Below are 22,636 nucleotides of genomic sequence, written 5' to 3'. Positions count from 1 at the left end.
ACACACCCTGGCCGTTTAGAGGAGATTTTGAAGGTATTTGACATAATTTGTTTAGTAGAAACACATCAGAGCCCAAATCGAGGACTACCACGAGTTGACGGTTTTTGTTGGGAATCTGTCTTTAGACAAACCTCACATCGACATACTACTAGAGGGTTTGGAGGGGTTGCGATACTATTTCGGAGAGAGATACATAATAGGATAGAAATACTAAAGAAAGACCTAGAAGCCCGTTTTATGTGGGTGAAAGTTCTCACTACCAAGGATCATGTGATATTTATCGCCGTGTATTACTTCCCCCGAAAGGATCCTGGTATAATATGGCTGGAGAGGCAAGTATAGTTGATGAAGGAACGCTGCATGGGCCTTCTCCATACGAACCTTTATCGGATGACATAATCCGATATTCTTCCTAAGGGGAAGTCTTCCTTATAGGGGATTTCAATGTGAGAACCCAATCCCGACAATGCACAATATTTCAAATGGTTAGAAACCTATAAATGGTGAATGTCGACCCTTTAGACTTAGACATAACACGTACATCAAAGGATCAACGTGCGGGCGCCACCAACTTTGGCCATCATCTGCTTGAACTTGGAAGCCGACACCAGATGATCATATATAATGGCTTAGCCAAGTGGCCGGGCTCAGAAGCATTCACATGTTTCCCACATGGAGGAGGGGAAAGCACAGTTGATTACCTAATAGGACACCCTGAGGCTACCCACATGGTTAACTCCTTCTGGGTGGCCACATGCCCCATTGGTGTAGACCATAGCTTCCTATACTTTGAGCTAAAATGCGACACCTCCCACGCCACCAACTCTAGTCAACCAAACCATCACACCATAATACATTTCACGCATGAGCTCGCTGACATCTACTCCCAACATGTTCAAGCCCATCTCTCCTCTTTTGATTCTTACTTGCCTTTAGAGAACCTCATTATAGAACTCGTGCACACCCTTCACTCAGCATCAATTAGTAGCTTCCCATACACAAAACACTCAAATCATAGTAGAATAGGGTCTATGCCACAGAACAAGTGGTATGACGAGGATTGTAGAGTTGTATAGACAACTTAAAGTGTCGCGACTTAGTGGTACTATTTCCTCAGTACGGGCTCGAAAAGAGATGCGCAAGATGACACATTGTAAAAGATGAGCTTGGGAAGCATCCCAATATTGGGAACTCTACCATAGGCTCATGACTAGGGATTGTGCCCTTGCATGGAAGAGACTACGGGAACCGCGAGCACAAACACCCATCGAGGATCCGAAATATTTGGCATACATATATTGAGAGACTCTACCATGTCCCGAATCAACCACCCATTCCAATGCCTTCCACACCCCAACCTACCATGGGGACACTTTTCACGACCTCTAGGGTCACGAAGGTCATAAAAAAATTACAACATAGGAAATCCATGGACCACACAGGATCCCGAGCACATCATATATGCTCGAGAGTGCCTAGCCCCCTTTCTCACTCTAATCTTCAACCACACCCTCCCCGAGGGTTTTCCACCACAATGGACCATGAACATAGTGGCCCCTATACATAAAGGAGGGGACCCAATGGACCCAAATACATATAGGACCATTATGATAGGTCATACGCTCGCTAAACTATATGGTGCGGTGATGGAAGCGGAGCTCAACGATTATATGGAAACATTAAGTCTTCGAGCCCCTGAGCAGGCTGGCTTTAGACAAGCCTTCTCCACTATTGACCATATCTTCACACTTAGGTGCTTAATTGATGATATGAAGGCTCGTAAGAAGAAACTATATTCTTGCTTTGTGGACTTCCGCAAAGCCTTTGACACATTTCCTAGGGAGAAGTTGTTTGATAGGCTTAAGTGCTTGGAGATACCAAATGACATGATCTAGGGCATTTATGCCCTATATGAACAAGGTCTGGGTGTGTAAGATGCCCAAGTGGCCTATCTGATTGTTTCACTAACACCATTAGTGTAAAACAGGGTTGCCCCCTATCACCGACTCTTTTTGGGACCTACATTGATGAGATCACTGATTTTATTTCTCATAAGGGAGGCAAGGGAGTAGCTATTGGGGATACGCAAGTTAGTCTCTTACTCTACACAGACGACATTGTCTTGCTCTCAAAGTCAGAACATGACCTACAAAAGCATCTTAATGCCCTAGATGACTTTTATACACAATGAGGACTGGTAGTGAATCTAACGAAAACCAAAGTCCTTATCTTTCATACATCCTCCCGAGTTAGGAGTAAATGTCACTTAATCCTCTCTCAAAAATTAGTTGAGGTAGTTGGATCATATGTATACTTGAGAGTCACTTTTAGTGCTCGCTCAAGTAAATTCTCGATGACCCAAGCAGCCAAAGATAGGCTAACGAGACGGTATGCATCCCTCTAACTCTTAGAGAGGCAATGCCACCAGGCATACTTTCAAGAGCCACAGACTAAGGGATGGCTCTTCGACTCATTAGTGACCCCGTCCCTCATGTATGCATCAGTAGTATGGGCTCTAGGTCTACCATCTTTCATGTGGACGCAATTAGAGAGACCTTTGGTGACGATGTTATCACGTCAACTCCAAAGCAAATCGACAGTACCACATGACATTATTAGAGGAGAGTTCAGTCTGCCCCCGATGTTAGTAGCAGCATTGTTTTAAGTGGTAGTTTTTATTCATCGGATACATAGCCATCCACAAGATAGGCTATCCCGTGGAGCCTTTGAGGCATCCCGATCCCTACATGCATTTGGTGACACTAGGTCTTGGTACAACACTGTGGTGAGTTGGTTACTTGCAAACGGCATAGACATTAATAACCTACACCCCCTTAAGTACAAGCATGGGACTGACTAAACTCTAATATCTCATGAAGACCGTAATAAAGTGATATGCCAAGAAATATGGAAAATTTACACTTGATATAAATGGATCACCCCACGAGAGCCACTCCCATCTAAAATGTTGTACTATAAGGAACACTTCTTGCACTTCTCTTAGTTAGGTTTTATTACACGAGCAAGATCTCTAGATACATTCTTATCAAATGCACTAAGGGTGGCCATACGACAACTTAGGATATCATCTCACCAACTTGAGATTGAGAATGGTTGGGCTAATAGAGTCCCTAGGGAGGAAAGGCTATGTAGGTTGTGCCACATAGAGATAGAGGATGAGTATCACTTCACATGCAAGTGCCCAACTTATGCCGAGATACAAGTGGAATACCAAGACATATTAGGACCCTCTTCCACCCTCTCCAAACTATTAGATACCCCGGATGTAAAGAGACTAGGTAGGTATATCTTAGAGCTAAAACAACATGGGGAGAATAAATTATAAAATGTTAACCATAACCCTTTTACTATTCATCAACTTGTAACTAGTGTAATTTTTCAGGAACAAGGGGAGATGATGAATGTGGATAAACTTACGCCGCTCGGCCTCTCTCTTGAGGAAGCCGAAATGCAAAGAACAACCAAACGCCCTTGGATATTGGGCTTCAAAACAAGTCAACACGGAGTAGAAAGGATTAAGAAGATAAGGGAACGTGAGCTACGTCGATTAGAAGCTATGGTTGGGGTACCTTTTACATTGGGGCCACGGGCCACATCCACATCGAAACCCTTTGACCTCTCGCTTCTCTTGGAGAGACTTGGATGGAAATGAAATTAGGCCTAGTATAACATCATTTTCATTGTAGAACATGTTTATTATTTTACTAGAACTATTTAGCTTAAAACTCTATTTTTATTTTTATTTTTTACTTTCGATGAATGGGTAAATATCCCATTTTTTGTTGTAAACCATTTGTCTTATAGGCCAAATTTGGATTTAGAAGACGTTAATATATCTTTCTTTTTTCTTTCTTTCTCTCTCTCCCCTCATATTTGAACCCCCTTGGGAGATTGAGTCCATCCCCCACCCATCAACACTTTGTAGCTCGGGTATGTGCCATAATCGATGCAGGGTGATTGAATTGACGTTCGGTAATTAAATGGGGACCTCTCCAATCCCTGCTATTATGCATTTCTACCCATTTTCGAGTTGGACTATGTCGTCGGCTCTGACCGAATAGTCCTAAATCGGCTTCGATGTCAAGGGTCACATGAAATGTGGAGCCAGAGTCCAACATCCATGTTCTCGCATCTTGCGCTCTGTAAAGGACTTCACCGATCAAGGAGTCTTCCAAGGAGGGAACTTTTCTGAACTGGGATTCAACAACATTGACTTGATGGTTGGTAGGAGAACGATTCAAATAAGATTTTCCTTGTGTTCGACCAAAATCGTTGACCGTTCTCCTTTCTCTTTATCAACCAACAGTCAGAAAAATTGTGGGTGGACTTCTTTCTTGCAATGTGTGTAGAAGACATTCGATTGATTATTTCTCGACTTCGACCGCTACCGATATTCCTTCCTCTTTGGCCAATTGGTACTTCGATCGATTTGTTCAGTTTAGTGGTGAGCTTTTGTCGAATCATCAATGGTGAGGCCCATCGATTGTCGTCGGATGTCCTCAATAAGGACTTGTCTGATTGTTTCGTCCAAATTGAGATTTGGACAACTATTGGCGAATGTTCTGCAGAAGACCTCCCAGCTCGCCGACAAGCTCGAATGTAGGGCAAGGGCCTTAACGTCTTCTTCAAAGTTAATCCCTTGGGAAGAGAGTTCAGACAACACCTGGATAAAGGTGTGAATGTGGGAGGTCACTAGATCCATCTCTCTCATCTTCATATTGAACAATTGTCGAATCAATATGAACTTCGACGAGGAGGATTTTTTCTCGTATAGGGCTTGTAACTTCTCCCAAAGTGAGAATGTCCTCGTCTCCTTCGCCATGCTGAAAAAGATGTTTTTCGCCATATGCATCCAAGTTTATTATGGTCCTTCAATGTGTGTTGATAATAAAAAACAATTTCAATGGCCTCTTCGAAGGATTTTGGATCTTATCGTGCTCCAATGATAGTCTAAATTCAGAATGTGTTGAGATATCAAGCTCAACTAGATTTAGTTAGTTAGTCAACACATGTAACTTAGTAGTTACCTAGATAGAATCTAGTTAATGTGTTGACCTTAAAGCTTAAAATAGGATTTTGTACTTAAGTGGGATACATTGTGGATCCTCCACTCCCATGTTCATTTAATATAGCACTTACACCCTTGTACCTATATTCTACTCACTCATGTGCACCTTTGCACATGAAATGTATATATACCTCATTGTGGGTATTTTTGTATTTGATGATGCTTTTTAATATAGTTAATCATCACCCATCTTGTCTCGTTGTTTATAAGTGTTAACTTCTTATCTCTCTTCCTCTCACACACATACACACACATGTCACTTAATCTTCTGTTTAACTTAATCACATAATTACTCGCTAATTAACCCTTGCTTAATTACCTAATTATTAACATGGTATCAGAGCATGTGGTTTAGTACATCCACTAAGTGCACCCGATTCTTCGTGATTGTGTGTTCGAAACGCCAACGACAAATTCCCGCTATCCGCTACCGTAGTGCCGCTACGTAGCACATGTATGTGATCGAAGGAATGTATCCTCGTAGGATACTCATCTGAGAAGAAGGTATACAAGTCCTATAACCCTTCGACCCGAGCGGTTCGGGTCAATCGAGACGTAATCTTCGACGAGTCGGCATCTTGGTATAAGGCCGATTTGGTTCCACCCGACCCAACCAAGGAAGAGTTGAACGTCAACTTGGAGGACGATATAGGTAGTGAGTTTGGTGTACCCATCATGTGGACACCCGAAGTAAAGAAGGCGCTCACATTGGCAAGCGAAAAACTTCGACCCTCTTCTAGAGAGAAGAATCCTGTCACTTGGCTCGGCTACAACGAGTACATGGCCCATCATTATGCCTTCGCGATGAAGGTAGTGGTTGAACAAGAGCCCGTGAGCTCTGCAGAAGCGGTCGGCCTTCGCCCATTTCACACTACAAACCTTTGTCATCGGCTTGAGAGGGAGGAATCGAGACTGCCTCGGAAGGGCCGAAGAAAGTTGAAGGCCGGACGGAAGCCGACGAAAGCCAAAGCGGGCCAGAAAGGCCGAAGAAAGCCGAAAACCAGACGGAAGCCGTCAAAAGCCAAAGCAGATGTTAGATGCCTCACACTTGAGCTTGAGGGGGCGTGTTGAGATATCAAGCTCAACTAGATTTAGTTAGTTAGTCAACACATGTAACTTAGTAGTTACCTAGGTAGAATCTAGTAACTAGAGTGTTGCCCTTAAAGCCTTAAATAGGATTTTGTGCTTGAGTGGGATACATTGTAGATCCTCCACTCCCATGTTCATTTAATATAGGACTTATACCCTTCTACCTATATTTCTACTAACACATGTGCACCTTTGCACATGTGATGTCTATATACCTCATTGTGAGTATTTTTGTATTTGATGATGCTTTTTAATATAGTTAATCATCCCCCATCTTGTATCACTGATCATAAGTGTTAACTTCCTGTCTCTCTTCCTCTCACACACATACACACACATATCACTTAATCTTCCGCTTAACTTAATCACATAATTAGTCACTAATTAACCCTTGCTTAATTACCTAATGATTAACAGAATGTCATTGACGAAACAAGAAATTAACCAATTGTCAACTTAAAGACCCAATATTTGAAGTTGGGTTCTAGGAATCATTGAACATAATCCTTAAGTGAGGAAATTTTCCAACCAAAGAGGTTCATTAGTGCTTGTGTTGCCTCAATGCAATATGGAGATTGTAGAAATTGACCCCTAAAAACCGTGGCAGTTTGTCCAGGTATCTAGCAATTTCCTAGTAAAACAAAGCCCACACCACCAAGCGACAATGTTACCCCCTAGTTTTTGACTAACATGGGTAATCTTGGTACTATTTGGCTTAGGGTAGAGCTCAAAATGAGACTCCCATCGGCCAAGCCACATGAGAATTATTTCTTTGGTTCTCTCCTTTTTTTCTCTCATAAATGGCTTGACAACAAATGATGGCTCACCTTGACGTTTGTCTAGTCTATATTAGTAACTCATTCCATACTAATGACATATGCTTCTAGAGCACCATAAGATTGTTGGAGTTCAAAAATTGTTCAAGGTGGAATTAAGGAACTTTTGTATTTTTTTAAAATGCGACTCAATTGGGATTTGTGGGAGCAGTATTTCCTTGAATCCCCTCCACTTGGAAGGATGCCATCATGCCATAAAAATAGAATGTCTGGCAAAGAAATAGGATAATAAAGTTAAACGATGTGTTGGGTTTCCGTAGCACTAAGGCCTTGTTATGTAGTAGTGGTATGGTCTAGGTGCATTACAATGACATCATGTTATCTTTCAAATGGTGTTTTATCGTTAAGAAAGAATAACTCATCATTCACATGATAGTCAACGATATAGGAATGGCTGTCAAACACTCTACACTACTGATGATTGTGTGAATTACGTGAGTGGACTTCATCACATTGTCTCACTAAGCTCAACCAAAAGTCTTAATCAAGACAATTAAACAAGTTATAGAGAAAAGAGAAAACACCTTTTCGATAGCACTAAGGCCTTGTATGTAGTAATGGTATGATCTAGGTGCATTACGATGACCACATATTATCTTTCAAATGTTGTTTCATCTTGTTGGGAACATTGTCAAGCAGTGTTTCTAATCCTTAGGAGCATATGTAGGATACTAAATTACTGAGTAACAATCTTCCTAAGGGTAACAAGCAGGAACAAATCATCATTCATATGATAGTCAATGATATAGGAATGATTATCCATCACTTTTGGCTAAGCTTAGTGAGATAGTGTGATGCTAGTGACCCTAATAACTAATATATGTGTATGATCCATACACACATTACATTTGTGTGTGTATTTGATGATATATCATCAACGCTTCTAGATGAATAACTAATATATGATATATAATATGCAAAGCTCTAATTACACATGTTTGGCAATGTGGAATACCTAACATCTCAAATTAATATGGCGCAAACATGTAATAAGAGCATTGTGGAGGTTGCCACAATTCTACATAGGTGAATATTTAGTTTATGTTTTCTTTTAAAGGAATGTCATGCAATTTATGTGTGAATGTCAAAAGTGATCCCATAATAGAAAGAAACTTATCCTTTTAAACTTTGATTGGAAAGTGGGAGACATTTGTTTTGAAGTATCAATGGGCATCGTTTTAGTTGTTGCCCATTCAGAAATATATAACTTTAATGTTTTCAATAATAGGTAGAATTAGTTTAAAGACAACAAACTTTGGGGTGCCTCTTATGCTAACGATCATTTTTATGGAAACAAGATATGAAATACCTATAAAATGAGGAATAGTGCTTTTTGTTTGCACTCTTGCAACTTTGAGCACTGAAATCGTCGCTTATAAGTGCGAGCCTACTTTTAGGCTTTATAGCATGGAACCATTTGAAAGAAATATATTCTATCCTCTCAAGAAAATATACTAAAGTCTCACTAACAATCACATAGCATATTTATGTATAAGCACTTGGACAAGTATTGCGTTTATTAATAACTATATAATTCGCTATAATGTAGAATATTATGAATTTAATATGAGACTAGTGAGAGTGTGTTGTGGCGCTCACAAAACCTTAAAGAGTTTGATAACACAAGAAATTGTCACCACAGAGAGTAACATTATTCTGTTTCAAAGAGAAAAACGATTTTTTTATTTTTTTATGGGTTCTTAAATAAAGCGATCTCTTTCATCCATGGTAGAAGCTGAATTGGAAAGTCCTATCCTTGAGGTCATTTACCAAATATATCTTTTGCATCAAACACCTTCGTAGTTACATAGTTTACAAGAAAGTAAACAACATCATCCTCCTATTCCGTTCCAACTCCAATTTGTCTTCTAAACATGGAATTGCATACTTTGTATTGACCAACTTTTTAATGAATTTGATTTTTTCAAACTATGAGATTACCTTAATTGAATACCTATTTCTATTACGTTTTGGTATATTTATCATGTTTTCCTACATTGTTGTTTTTGGTTTAACAAGGATCAACATGCACAAACAAAGCTCTCATTTCACAACAATGGGCACCTCATCAACAAAAATATCCAGAATCTTCAAGAATGTTTTTTCATGTTAGTCTTTTAAAGTGACCTTACAACTTCCACTAGTTCAAATTTTGACACAACTTTATAGATCGCCTATAGTGTATTTTGATTAATTTCTTAGTCTTTTATTTATTTGTCAAGGTATTGGATATAGTTTTGGTAATTGTCACACAGACTTCCATCCCATGCATTACAAACATTGTTTATGCTATTTTTTCTTTCCAACATTTTCTTTTAAAAATGAAGGAAAGGAATGGTTTCGCATTGATTCTTATAACAAATTTAAGAAGTTACAATTGTATGTGTACTAGCTTTCAATAGAAGCAAAGACTTAATGTTGGGGATCACTACTTAGGCCAGAGGTGTAGCTTATTTGTGTAAGGGGAAGCCAAGTTGAACCTAATATGAAGTTATCAGCTGTGAATTGCAAGGCTTCTGATGAGTTCAAGGAAGGATGGACACCAAGCCAAGACACACGATTTGAAATGGGTGAACCAGGGCCACGATTTTGAAATTCCGCATAATAGACTGTGTCATTGTATGGGTTGGAGGAATTCCACGGTAGCCATCCACTAGGGTCAATGAGGTTATCAAGGAAAGATTGAAGAAATATAGTACGAGAGTAAGGTTTCCATGGACGACCTAGATAAGTTCGTACATGGAAAGGTGCTAACATCAGATCGTTACTCGCCACCAATGTACAATTTTGAAATGAGAAACCCGAGATGTCCTCAACTACACGTCTACCTTGTGCTGTCAATGTGTTTTCTTGCCCTTGCAATGGCTTTCTTGCAAGTAATTGACATGATTGAAAACTTGCTATTGCATTTCCGAAGATGAAGTCAACAGTTCCATAGATCTTGCAGTCCCTATAAAATTGCCTTCCAGCTAACGCATACAAGGTGTCTTGATAACCTTCAAAACTACACCTGTAATAACCCTATGTTAGTGTAATTTTAGGGGAGACATAATATCAAAGTTGAGGGATTTAGACACCTACCATATTCAAATTTCAAACTATATAATAAGGTTATGGTTGAAGAAGTTGCATGTATAATTACGTGTACATGTCTATATGTATTGATGCATACATTATGACATTGTATTACATGGGTGGGGGAGAAAACTATTTTGGGGACTAGATGAGTGAGGTTAGGTTTCAACCTCTTGACTCATAGATTACAAGGCAAGAGACTAAATCTAAGTACTCGATTATACGTACACATAATTAGGACAATTGTGACGTGCAATATTTCCTTAGTTATGGCTTAATTGTATTCAAGTTGAAAATAATTGCAATTTATTATTTCCTAAAACCATACCTATAGAAGACAGCCATATCTCCTTCCACTCTTAGGGCCACTGCTTGGTAACCTAGTGGCCCTGCTGTGTTTTGAAATGTTATGTCCCTTGCCATAAATCCTTCTGCTACTATTCCTACACTTATACCAATGTGCATTGCATTTTATTAGTGGACATCAACATAATGTTTCCACAAATATAAGCATGTTCAAGAAACAATAGTTCATTGCTTGGGACAAGTTGCCATATGTAAACTACTAAGAATGTTTACAATGTAGTCTAACAAAAGAAAAGAAAAAAGATGAAAATAATAACTAAGATGATAATTGATAATTATTAATGACGTACCGTGAAGAAGCAAAAAGTTTGTTCTTATTGGAAATTGTTCTTTGCAAACTAATAAAAGTCTTGTTTTATTGGTTATAGAAAAGACAAGTTAAAAAGCTACAAATAATGATGGGCATGGTATGGAATATCAATATAAGGTAAAAAATACAAGAGTTCCAAGTTGGCCAACAATGTTAATGTTGCTAACGAATGATATTCTATCACAACATAGAAGTCAAATGGGTGCCGAAGTTGGATGACCATGAAAATAGAAACAACTATAGAAGTCCAATAGTCGTGGAAATAAACACATAGCCATGTTATAAGCTTATAAATTACCTTGAGAGAACTCATCAATTCTTCTATTTAGTGTAAGGAATGCTCGACAACTTTCTTGTAATTTTGGTATCGAAAGTGGATGTGTCAACACCTCACCTCACAGTGTTGATGTTTCTTTCAACTTATTGAGACCACAAATATCTTACCTATGTCTTTGAAGCAAAAAATGTGTGAATCATGTGATTGAGTGTTGTTTCTAGTTGTTTTCCTAGAGGGCCATAACACGTTTGAATTCTTCCATGATACATGCATCCCTCGTCAATGCCTTTAGTTCTATCAATTCTTACTTTTTTTTATTTTGTTGCAAGGATGAGAAGAAACATAATCTCTCTTCCTCCATCACTCTAATGTCCTATTATGGTGTCATTTGCTAAAGCCGGTTCTCAGTCTTGCAAACTACTATAAGTCACAAGCCTACTAGGTCTAAAGAATAACGAACGCATGTGAATTGGATAAGGATAGAAGATTGGTAAAGAAAGCACCCGATTAATTTGTAAGCTCTATGAAAAGGAGGCAATGATATGAATTTGTCCTACTACATTAACAAGACTATCAAGTATGCGTAACAACCATTTTTACATTGTAGGCCTCTTCATTTTTTCAAAGCTACTAACTCAGATTCATAACCCTCTATCTTTTAGTATATTGATGGTTCAAATTTGAAAAAATATATGTAAACATTCCCTCACTTATGTTTTCATAATTGATGAGCTCTAATAAATTTATTTTCTCTAGAATAATTTTAAAAAAAATGAGGACATTGTATGTTGTAATTAGTCCATCGTATGTTGTTATGGAAAAAAGTCTAGTATGGTTAATGACATTGGAATTAGTTTTAACTTTTAACAATAGTGATTGTAAAAGTAAGTTATGTTACCAACAGTAGAAGTTCTAAGGGTGTTGAAAAGACCACTTCCAACATTCTTGTTGCCTGTGATGATGGTGACATTGATGCCATCCCCGAGGAAGGTCAAATTGGGGAGTGTTTTGGGCACCTCGAAGCTCTCATTGTAAACACCTCGCTTTATGTACACGACCAAGCGGCCCGATCGGCCCACTATAGAGCCATTGTTGATGATGCTCTTAAGCGCGTCAGTGATGTTCCTGTAATGCCCACTTCCATCTTGTGCAACAATCACATCCGGGGAGGCTCCTGGCCCGACAACTGGAGTTTGGTGTAGGCAGGGGATCATGTCCGGGGAGTTGACTCGAGCATGGATGTTTGAGTGTCCGGGGAAACTTTGGTCGTTGCAAGCGGGGTGATGGGCAGGCTTTAGATTAAAATAAAATAACAAAGATCCACTAACTTTATTTAGTCAATGAAAATAAAAATAAAAAGATTCACCAAATTTAGTGAGAACATATTAAGTTTAGAAGATGGATAAGTTTGGGTATATGGTGATATTGGGCACCTTTCTCTTGGTGCCATTTCCTCTGTGCCTCATAATACCATGACCTCCTCCTCCTCCTCCTCCTCCTCCTCTTCCATGGCCTACCATCACCATCTCCTCCTGTACCTCCTCCTCACGAGAATTCATGGCCATCTTCTTCACTACATCCAGACTATTCACCAGAACCTCGGAAACCCTCTCCTGTGCTCTCAAGATAGTGGCTTCACACTTCCCAGACCTCACAAAGTGAAACCCATCTGAGCATGTGGTTTGGAAGCTCAAAGCAGCACTCAACCACACCACTAGGCTCTCATACAATGCCCCCGGAGATCGGCTTAGGACAAGATCACCAGAACTCAGATCCGAGAGGACATCGATGATCCGTGTGATGGCTCGGTCGAGTTGATCGTGTGCATTGTCCATGAGAGTCGAGCAATCCTCGATGGCTTGGATCTCCAGGACATGGAGGCTTTCTTCGGGGCTCCGTCTTAGGCACGCGTTGGCCAGGACTTTAGACTCGTGGACGACCCTGGCCGCCGCTTTTAGAGCTATGGAAACAAGCTTGTGATCCGGGGTCCTTGCTTTCATGTCATTACGAAGTGAGGTTGCCGCTGCCGCCGATTCTTGAGCATTAATAATGGTGGTGTCAAGCATACCAGGAAATGATGATGCAATGAGTAGCAATACTAGTACCAATGATAAGAATTGATGAAGGGCACAAGCCATAGATTGATAGGTAACTTAAACTAACTTTGGCTGTATTTTTTTTCAAAGTACAAATAGATAGTTAAGGCTTCATTTACTCCTTTCCTAATTCTATATATGTAAGTAAAATGTCTATCATCATAAGTGACCCGTGAAATCGTACATTCGACAGATAGTAGGTCACGGGGTTCAAAGACATTTGTGTGGGCATATATATATATATATATATGTATAGATGGTGTGTGCACATACATCTATGTAGATGTCCTGTGAAGAGAGAAACCAAGGCCATATGTCATTCTTCACATAGAAGTTCAATAATCTATTTATTTATTCAAACTAGCTAGCTAGGTAGCCCACCCATATTTGGGGAAACTCGAAAAAGGAACAAACATTTTCTTGGTCTCGTCGAACCAACCGTGACTCATGTGACTAAACAATACAATGTGGAGAACCTTAGAAGAAAGTAAGTAAAGTCCTGGTGTTGAAAAGGAAAGACATGGGTGCATGTGCTTTGCCAACCATGTGACCAATATGTATATGTATGTGTCATTCATTTTCTAATATAATCTCTGTTGTTCATGGTATTTCTCTGTGGAAAGTATATTATCTATGGAATTCTTTGCGTCTCTCTTTGCTTTTCTACAAGTGTGCAAAATTAATCCACAACATGGTAGTTATTAATCGCTTTCTCTCGAACCTCCACACACTATAATAATCCTCTTAAGATGATTTTTCTGTAATGTTTTCTCTTCTCTCAGTTGTTGAATGAAGAAATGAATAATGAATACAAGAGACCCCACCCTTTGTGGCATCCAACTATAACTTTAATGAAAGTTTTCAAAACCTTTCCACATATGCTTGATGCTTCATAAGAAGATGCTCTTTTTCCCAATGTTCTTGTGCCAGACATAGGCTTTGCAGCATTTTAATGCAAGCCATTTTGTGCATAAGACATGACCAAATTCCTCTTGCTAGAAGGGATTTGTGCATGATGCATACATTCATCTTCTTCCCAATGAAGAATTTTGCACATGAGCAGAAAAATCCGTTGCAAATTTGTAGTCATGAACTATGTAAGCTTGGATCGGACATAAGCACACAATTTTCATGTACAGAGATGTTACATCTCGAACAGTCTAAAGCAAAGATATTCTCAGACATCCTTATGTTTTCATGCTTCCACCTGTTTGTAATTGGCTTTCGTAACGTATCGAATATATTTTCCGTTTCATTACACCCTAATGTAATCAAGTGACAAAGCATTCATTCTTTATGGTCTGGGCCTCGGCAAATGCAACATTGTTGAAAGCTGCTCTAATCTTGAGACTGTGCAAAATCAAAGAATGCATGATTGATGCTTTATGCATGCTCTAATTCTGAGTATGGCCAAGAAAGGCACATGCAAAAACATTTAGAAAAGTTGATCAACGCGCATAGAACAAGTTGTAGACAGCTAGATTTATTGATGCAATTTGGTTGCTAGATTCATTGATGCAATTCCAGCCTCGCCATCACATGGTGAGCATCACACGTTTCTAATGTTTTGCATTGGGTACAGTCTTGGTGAGAGCCCACATTACTTCAATTGAAGCACGTTCGATAGTAAGTTTATATTCTTCAACAAGTTCTAAGAGAAAGTGATGGTGTGTTCGGATATGCTTGTTTCTTTGTGATCTTGGGGTCCTTGATAATTTTGATGTAGGATTGGTTATCTCACGAAAACTTGAATTTGGAGATTTTGAGGATGGTTAGTTCATCAATGATGGACGTCAACCATGGTAGTGAGGTTAACTAGTAGTGTGTATTCTTGTTCGATGGGGGAGAGCGCTACCATAGCTTGTTTCTTTGTTAGCCATGAAATGGCACCACCTACAAATAGAAATACATAGTTAGATGTAGATCACGAGGTATGCTTGTCCCCCCCCCCCCCCCCCCCCCCCCCCCTCCCTCAATCTGCATCTATCCAGCCATGTAGTGGTGTCGATAGCCAAGCTTGGATATATTTGTCTTTTGAGCTTTAGAAAATGATGTGTGAGTGGCATCCCTTGTGTGCTTCAGATATCTTAATACTCTTTTACCTTGAGGATTCTCCATAAATCTGGATAGATATCCAATGGCAAATGATAAGTCAAGCTGAGTGTAGTTGATGAGGTATTCACCGCTCCCCAACATTTGTCAATACGAGATATTCTTTAATTGTATGCGGTGAAATTTGGGATGATAATTTGCATGGTATTGTAAAGGGAATGGAGATGGGAAAACACTCAAGGATATCAAACTTGGTTACTATATTATGAATAAATTTTTGTTCGATAGGGAGACTATACCTACAATTTGATTCCCTTTTACATGAATATCATGAAAATGTTTTAATGGCCCCAAATTCTTGATAGGGAATTGTTGTTGTAACTCTGAAATAAACTTCACCACCCTTTCTTTTGATGTCCAAGCAATAGATAGATCATCCACATAGACTTGTGAGAGCTAAATGTCCGACTTTGTTTTCCTCATATATATGTAGATTAGGTTTTGATTGAAGTTGTCAAAATTTGGTTGATAGGAGGAACCTATGAGTCTTGGCATACCATATAGGAGTTTGTTGAGTTTACACACATAATTAGGGATTATTATTTGGGGAGGTTGTTCTGTACACATAACGTAGGGAAGGGTACATCACTAATATTTACATAAGTGAAGGGTATGTCCACTAATGTTAGAAAGGGACTAATGTGATTGGATAGAGGGAATGGTAGGTGCATGCACTATTATGATCTTGACAACCAATGAATGGACAGTCTTTTGGAAAGGCAAATCTATTCAAGGGGCGTAGGAAGAGGTATAAATATTGTCAAGAATAGTACTAAAACAGAGAGAGAATCAGTACTAGAGAAGGGAAGTACTATTAGTACTAAGAGTACTGACTGCGTAAGACTCACGAGAGAGGAAGAGAGAAAGATAGTGAGGGCAAGAGAGAGAGAGAGAGAGAGAGATGCCCGAGGGCTTCACTGTTGAAACTTGTACGAAAGCACTTGAGTTCATCAAAAGGGGTTTAAATGAGCCATTCAGGTACAAAATGTATATATATATAAGGGTATTAATAAATATTTGAAATATATATTTAGATAAGGGTATCATCAATTATGCTAGAAAAAAAATTACATAAGCCCATGAAATATTTGATATTTTAATGAGATAGTAAACAAGTATTATGCAAACAATACTCATATTTGGAGTAGCATATATACATATACTCTTTCATACATACATACATACATATACATGCATGCATGCATATGTATCTACATTCAAACATTACATCCATGAATATGTATATACATACATTACACCGATTTATACATGCATACTTGACTAAACGTAAATATATGTACAAATATATAATACCATGTGTAAATATTTACATACACATACAGAAATACATTGCATACTACATATATAAATACATGCATACATACATACACATATGTATGTATGAATGTATATATATATGTATGTATGTATAATCAGCCATATATATATATTGTGGTGGTCACATGGACCACACCTAGATTAGGCCCCTACCAAGCCCCATGCACCACACATAGACCACACCCAAATTAGGCCCCTACCAAGCCTCATGCACCACACCCAAACTAGGCCCCCACCAAGCCCCATAATTAGTAGAGCTAATTGGAGCGGGAGAACACCCACCACGCTAAGAGAGAGTCTATAAAATGTAACTTGAGACATAATGAATGGAAGGCTATTCTTGAGAGCATTTCACATCTTGAGCATTTCACATCTTGGTGGAGAAGACGGGCCAAGCCACCCCAACTCACGACCCCAACAACGCCCACCACGATGCAACACGACAACAACGACGGCAACGCAAACTCGTTGAATCCGGAATTCCTACAACACAATCAAGGACACCAGCCCACATCGCCAATCGACCAACTGGTTCAAGCTCTGTCCAACATCATTTTACAAGTTAACCATACTAACCAAGCCATATTGTCCTTTCTTTCAGCACGATCCGAGCCACAACAAAATCTCCCGGACTCTCGAGTTCGCCCAAAACCGTTCTCTGGCCTACCATCGGAAGACGTCCTCTCTTGGCTGGATCATTTCGAAATGGTGGCCAGTTACCACCAGTGGCCACACCCTCGGAAGGCAATGGAGATGAAGACACTCCTCGAGAATATCGCGACAACATGGCTTGTACAACAACCCGAAGAGACACGCAACGACTGGGATCTGTTACGGGCAGCCATGATTCGGAATTTTGCTCATCAAGACTCCCGCCAGACGGCCCTACAACAACTTGAGTCAATTACCCAACAACCACGCGAACCCATCACCCAGTTCGCGGTTCGTTTTGTGCAAATCCTACGCCGGGCCGACGCCAACATGTCGGAGGACATGAAGTTGTTTTTTTTTCTGGCCGCGTATACGACATGACCTCCGCCGCCGTGTACGCGATCAAGGCCCGACGACACTACACGAAGCCATCCTCACTGCCCAATGCATCGAAGCTGCAGACGCGCACGACATGCACACACCAGGTAATCTCAGTCATGATCATACAAACACTATACCAGCCGTCACTCCCATGGACATCGACATCCAGAACGCGCAATTACATGCCAAGCGTGCATTGCCCGAACGAGACAGCCAGGGACGCCCCAAATGTTTCTACTGCAACAACTATGGCCACATTCGGCGTCACTGCCGAAAGTGGCAGAATCACCAACAGAAGCAGAACGTCCAATTAGCTGACGCTGCCTCCCTCTCTGAGCTCCCGGAAAACTAATGCGCGGGGTGCCGCAGGGAGAGCCGCCCCCGCACGTCCACGTCTCCACGTCCTCAACTTCTCCCGTTTCTCCCATGATCGAGCCGCCCCCACACATCCACGCCTCCACTTCATCAACTTCGCCCGTTTGTACCACAATCGCCCGCCTCCATCACACAACCCAAGAAGTTCTCCTCGACTCCGGCAGCAACATCTCTTCCATTAGCGCAGATTTAGTCACCCAATTATAACTTCCCACGAGCCACGCACCGCCCATTAAAATCCTCTTCGGCGATCAACAACGGGTGTACCACTCACATACGCAAGTCAGGTGCATGCTCACCATTAGTTCCGCCCAGATCCACCATCGTTTCTACGTCCTCCCGCGCCAGTTGTTCCCAATCACCTTGGGATGTGATTGGTTCCTCCATAGTCGAGCCTGTCTCGATTTCTCCGCACAACAGCTCATCCTCCCAAATCACATTCCGATCGCGCTCTTCACTACTCCGCGGGATACCACCCACATCAGCAACACACAGTACCTGATATCACCGGCGGAGCGCATCAATGACATCAGATGGCTCCTCGCCACCTTTCCCTCGTTGTCTACACCACCTGTAAAACCTCCCTCGGTCCGTTTTCCGATTCACCACACGATTCCTATAGGCAACGCCCGCCCCATCAATGCAGCTCCCCGACATCGCTCGCATCTCGACCACGAGCGCATCGACAACGCCGTCAAAACTATGCTCCAACAAGGGATTATCACACCTTCCAAGAGCGAGTGGATCTCGGAGCGACACAGGGTAAAGAAAGGGGATGGTTCTTACCACTTTTGTGTCAACTTCCGACAACTGAACCATGTCACCACCCATGACCGATACCCTCTCCCTCGTATCGATGACCTCCTCGACCAGCTTGGCAAATCAAAGTACTTCACCTCCCTCGATCTAGCCTCGGGATATTGGCAGATCCCGATGAATCCTCACGATGCCCACAAAACTGCATTCCGCACTAGGAAAGGCATTTTTCAGTTCACACGGATGCCCTTTGGCCTATCTGATGCGGGGAGCACATTCCAGCGAATGGCTAATGCCATCTTCAATGATCTCATCACCCGCTGTGTTGTCATCGTCTATCTAGACGATATTCTGGTACATACAAGCACTTGGGCAGAACACCTTCAAGTCCTTTGGGAGGTCCTAACTTGTGTTCAACGCTATCGATTGCAGCTGCAATGGAAGAAGTGCCGATGGGGTAGTACGTGCCTCCGCTTCCTTGGGTACGTCATCTCCTCCGACGGAATACAAATGGACCCGGAGAAGACAGAAGCAGTCCAAAAATTCCCACGCCCCACCACAGTCAAGCAGCTTCAACGCTTCCTCGGCCTCCTCACGTTCTCTCTTCGTTTCATCCCACGGCTAGCCGACCTGTCAGCCCCACTACGCGCGCTCCTACAAAAAGACGCACCCTTCCTGTGGACCGAAGCCTGCGAATCCAGCTTCCTATAGCTCAAGAGAATACTCCAAGCCTCTGACCTCCTGGCCCACCCTGATTTCACGAAGCCTTTCCATCTGCAGACGGATGCCTCCAATGTCGGCCTTGGTGCGGTCCTGCTCCAATCCGACGACAACGACCAACTCCGCCCGATTGCCTACATTAGTCGGTCACTTACCAAAGCCGAACAAAATTACTCGACAACTGAAAAAGAGTTCCTCGCCATCGTCTGGGCATTCCATCGTTTCCACCCATACCTTCACGGATCAAATACATCAGTCGAAACCGACCATCAGCAATTGCTCTCCCTCATAAAGAAGGCTCATCCACCCGGCCGCTTACTTCGTTGGGTTTTGGCGCTACAGGATTACACATTCACTCTGCGCTATCGCCATGGTCCACAAAACATCGTCGCCGATGGATTATCCCGCATATCCTTTCAGGCGAACCAGATCACCTCCAACACAATCGATTTCCCCATATCCTCGTCCCAAATGGCCAACATGCAACAACACGACAAACAAATCCAAGATATCTGCCACCGCCTACGAGCTGAACCGACATCATCCCTCACCAAGCAATTCATGATCTAGGATAATGTCCTACTTTTTTGTCAAGTAGGCAAAGAACCCCGAGTCTACGTGCCTGAGCAACTACGCCAGTCTTACCTTCGTTTCTTCCACGATCACCCGTTGTCCGGGCACTTGGGTTTTCATAAGGTACTCGACAAAATTCGTCGCAAATTCTATTGGCCTGGGCTACGCCACGAGGTCGCCTCCTACATCAAAGCATGCAACTTATGTCAGGCCATCAAATCACCTCAAGTGGCTCAAGGCCTCTTACATCCGATACAAGTTCAAGCTCCATTTGAAATCGTCGGATGGGACATTATGGGCCCCTTTCCCGAGTCACAAGGAGGGAACAAATTCATCCTCGTCATCACCGAGTACTTGACGCGTTGGGCTGAGACGGCCACTATCCTAGATGCAAAGGCTATGACCATCGCCTCCAAACTATTGGAGAAAATCATCTTCCCCCACGGTTGCCCACTCCAAATCTTGTCCGATCGAGGACCCCAGTTCAACGGTGAGCTCCTACGCCTCGTTTCAACACAACTAGGAATCCAACAGTTATTCACGTCACCCTACCATCCGCAAACGAATGGGTTGACGGAGCGCCTCAATCGAACCTTAAAACAACAAATCTCAGCCTACATCGATCCGCTGCACTCAACCTGGGACCGAATCTTGCCCTTCGTTACGCATGCCTACAACACAACTGTGCAAGCCTCTACCCGCATTAGCCCATTTCGGGCCCTTTACGGAAGGGACCCGCGCTTACCCCCAGAAGTGGCAGTCCCGCAACCAACCACACGACTCTACGCTGACGCAGTGTCTTGGTGGTCCCACCTACAACAACTCCAGCCCCTCCTCCGCAAAGCCATCACGAGCAACCTGCACCAAGCACAACTACGCCAAAAACGACAACACGATATAGGCCGTGTCGACCATCAATACCACGTCGGTGACAAAGTCCTCGTCTACTTCCCCATCCGTCGTCGTGGTCTCAGCGAATCGCTCATGCACCGATGGATCGGTCCCTTCGAAGTTCAAAAGCAGATACGCGACACTACATACCTGCTCCGCCGCGCCTCCAACAACCGCTCTACCTTTGCTCACCAGTCTTGCATGAAGCCCTTCCATCAACTACCACCGCCCCCGCCCACACTCATGCCTGCGCCCACGCCCGTGTCATCCCCCCGTCTGGAACCGTCGTCCACGCCTCGTCGCGCTTCGACTGCACAGTAACTTTTTTTTACAAGGGGGAATTGTGGTGGTCACATGGACCACACCTAGATTAGGCCCCTACCAAGCCCCATGCACCACACATAGACCACACCCAAATTAGGCCCCTACCAAGCCTCATGCACCACACCCAAACTAGGCCCCCACCAAGCCCCATAATTAGTAGAGCTAATTGGAGCGGGAGAACACCCTCCACGCTAAGAGAGAGTCTATAAAATGTAACTTGAGACATAATGAATGGAAGGCTATTCTTGAGAGCATTTCACAATATATTAGAATCAACCATATATATATATATACAGTAGACATTCGGTAAAGTGCGTGTCCACTTAAGTAAACCATTCTATTAAGTACGTTGTCGTGCCTTTCGGCTCCGGATCGTTGCGTGAGTCGGGTGGGAACCACAGAGGTCTTGGACTAGGAGAAAGAACTTCGTGAGATAGAGATTAATTATGAATAAATAGCAAAGAGAAAGATAAGAAACTCGTGAATCACACGAGTATACTATATTAATTGGTACTTAGGGTGTTAAGAGAGAAGTAGATGTATAAATCGTGAATCCCACGAATAATTTTTGTATTCATTAATACTTAATCCAAATAATCAACAACCCTTTATATATTTCTCTCCTCCTTATATAAGGAAGGAAGAGCTAAGCATGGCTTCATGCTTTTTTTTTTACAAAAAGTGTTCATGTCCACTAAATGTGCATGTGATGCTTTTTTATTTCCTAAGTATAGGGCTCATGCACGCTAGATGTGCATGAGTTATTTTTAGTGTCTCGTGTTTAATTTTCTTTTTCATATATTAAAAAAATACACGATTTACCTTTTAATAAAGGTATGCATAAATAAAGGTCTTATACGTATTAAATCTATATTTAAAACACTTAAGATAAGTTAATGTAATGGTAAGGTTGGGGTTTGTCAACGTGGAGGTGCAGAGTTTGAATCATGCCTTGCGCAGTAGTGAGTATTTCCTTTCTTTTACATTTATGTCTCTTTATCCGGCTCTTCCTTGCCGGTATGCCGTTTTCTTCCTTGCCGGTATGCCGTTTTCCTCCTTGCCGGTATGCCGTTTTCTTCCGGTTCTCACCGAGCACTCCATTCTCTATCCGGAGGGACAAAAATATAATTTCCACATAGTGTGCAACCTACACTACGACAACGTTTTTTTTAGAGGTCAAAATCCAGATCAAAGAAATTCCATTATTTCAGGATGAAATTACATTAGACCAAATAGAAATTTGTTCCAAACATTTAGAAAACAACAAAAAGATCAACAAAAATATGATCTTCAGTCTTTCTCTACTTCATACCAAAATCACGTAAGGTCATTTGCCTACTTTTAGCGATACACTTAGAAACAATGGCAGAATTTGTT

General features: G+C 41.7%; 1 protein-coding gene across 1 annotated transcript; it reads right to left on the bottom strand.

Moving 5' to 3' along the window:
• Positions 1–9,349: 9,349 nt before the first annotated feature.
• On the bottom strand, positions 9,350–13,318 carry LOC147853978 (pectinesterase-like). Its single transcript, XM_087332553.1, has 4 exons — positions 12,476–13,318; positions 11,941–12,334; positions 10,418–10,532; positions 9,350–10,024 (listed from the first exon to the last, which is right to left on the bottom strand). The coding sequence occupies exons 1-4, from the start codon at positions 13,178–13,180 to the stop codon at positions 9,427–9,429; spliced, it is 1,812 nt and encodes a 603-aa protein (XP_087188679.1). The 5' UTR covers positions 13,181–13,318; the 3' UTR covers positions 9,350–9,426.
• Positions 13,319–22,636: the final 9,318 nt, after the last annotated feature.

This window comes from Azolla caroliniana, unplaced genomic scaffold (genome assembly GCF_043228905.1).
Source record: "Azolla caroliniana isolate FFs.n. ecotype wild unplaced genomic scaffold, voAzoCaro1.0.p SCAF_16, whole genome shotgun sequence".
Lineage (NCBI taxonomy): Eukaryota > Viridiplantae > Streptophyta > Polypodiopsida > Salviniales > Salviniaceae > Azolla > Azolla caroliniana.
This window is presented reverse-complemented; position numbering and strand designations above follow the sequence as displayed.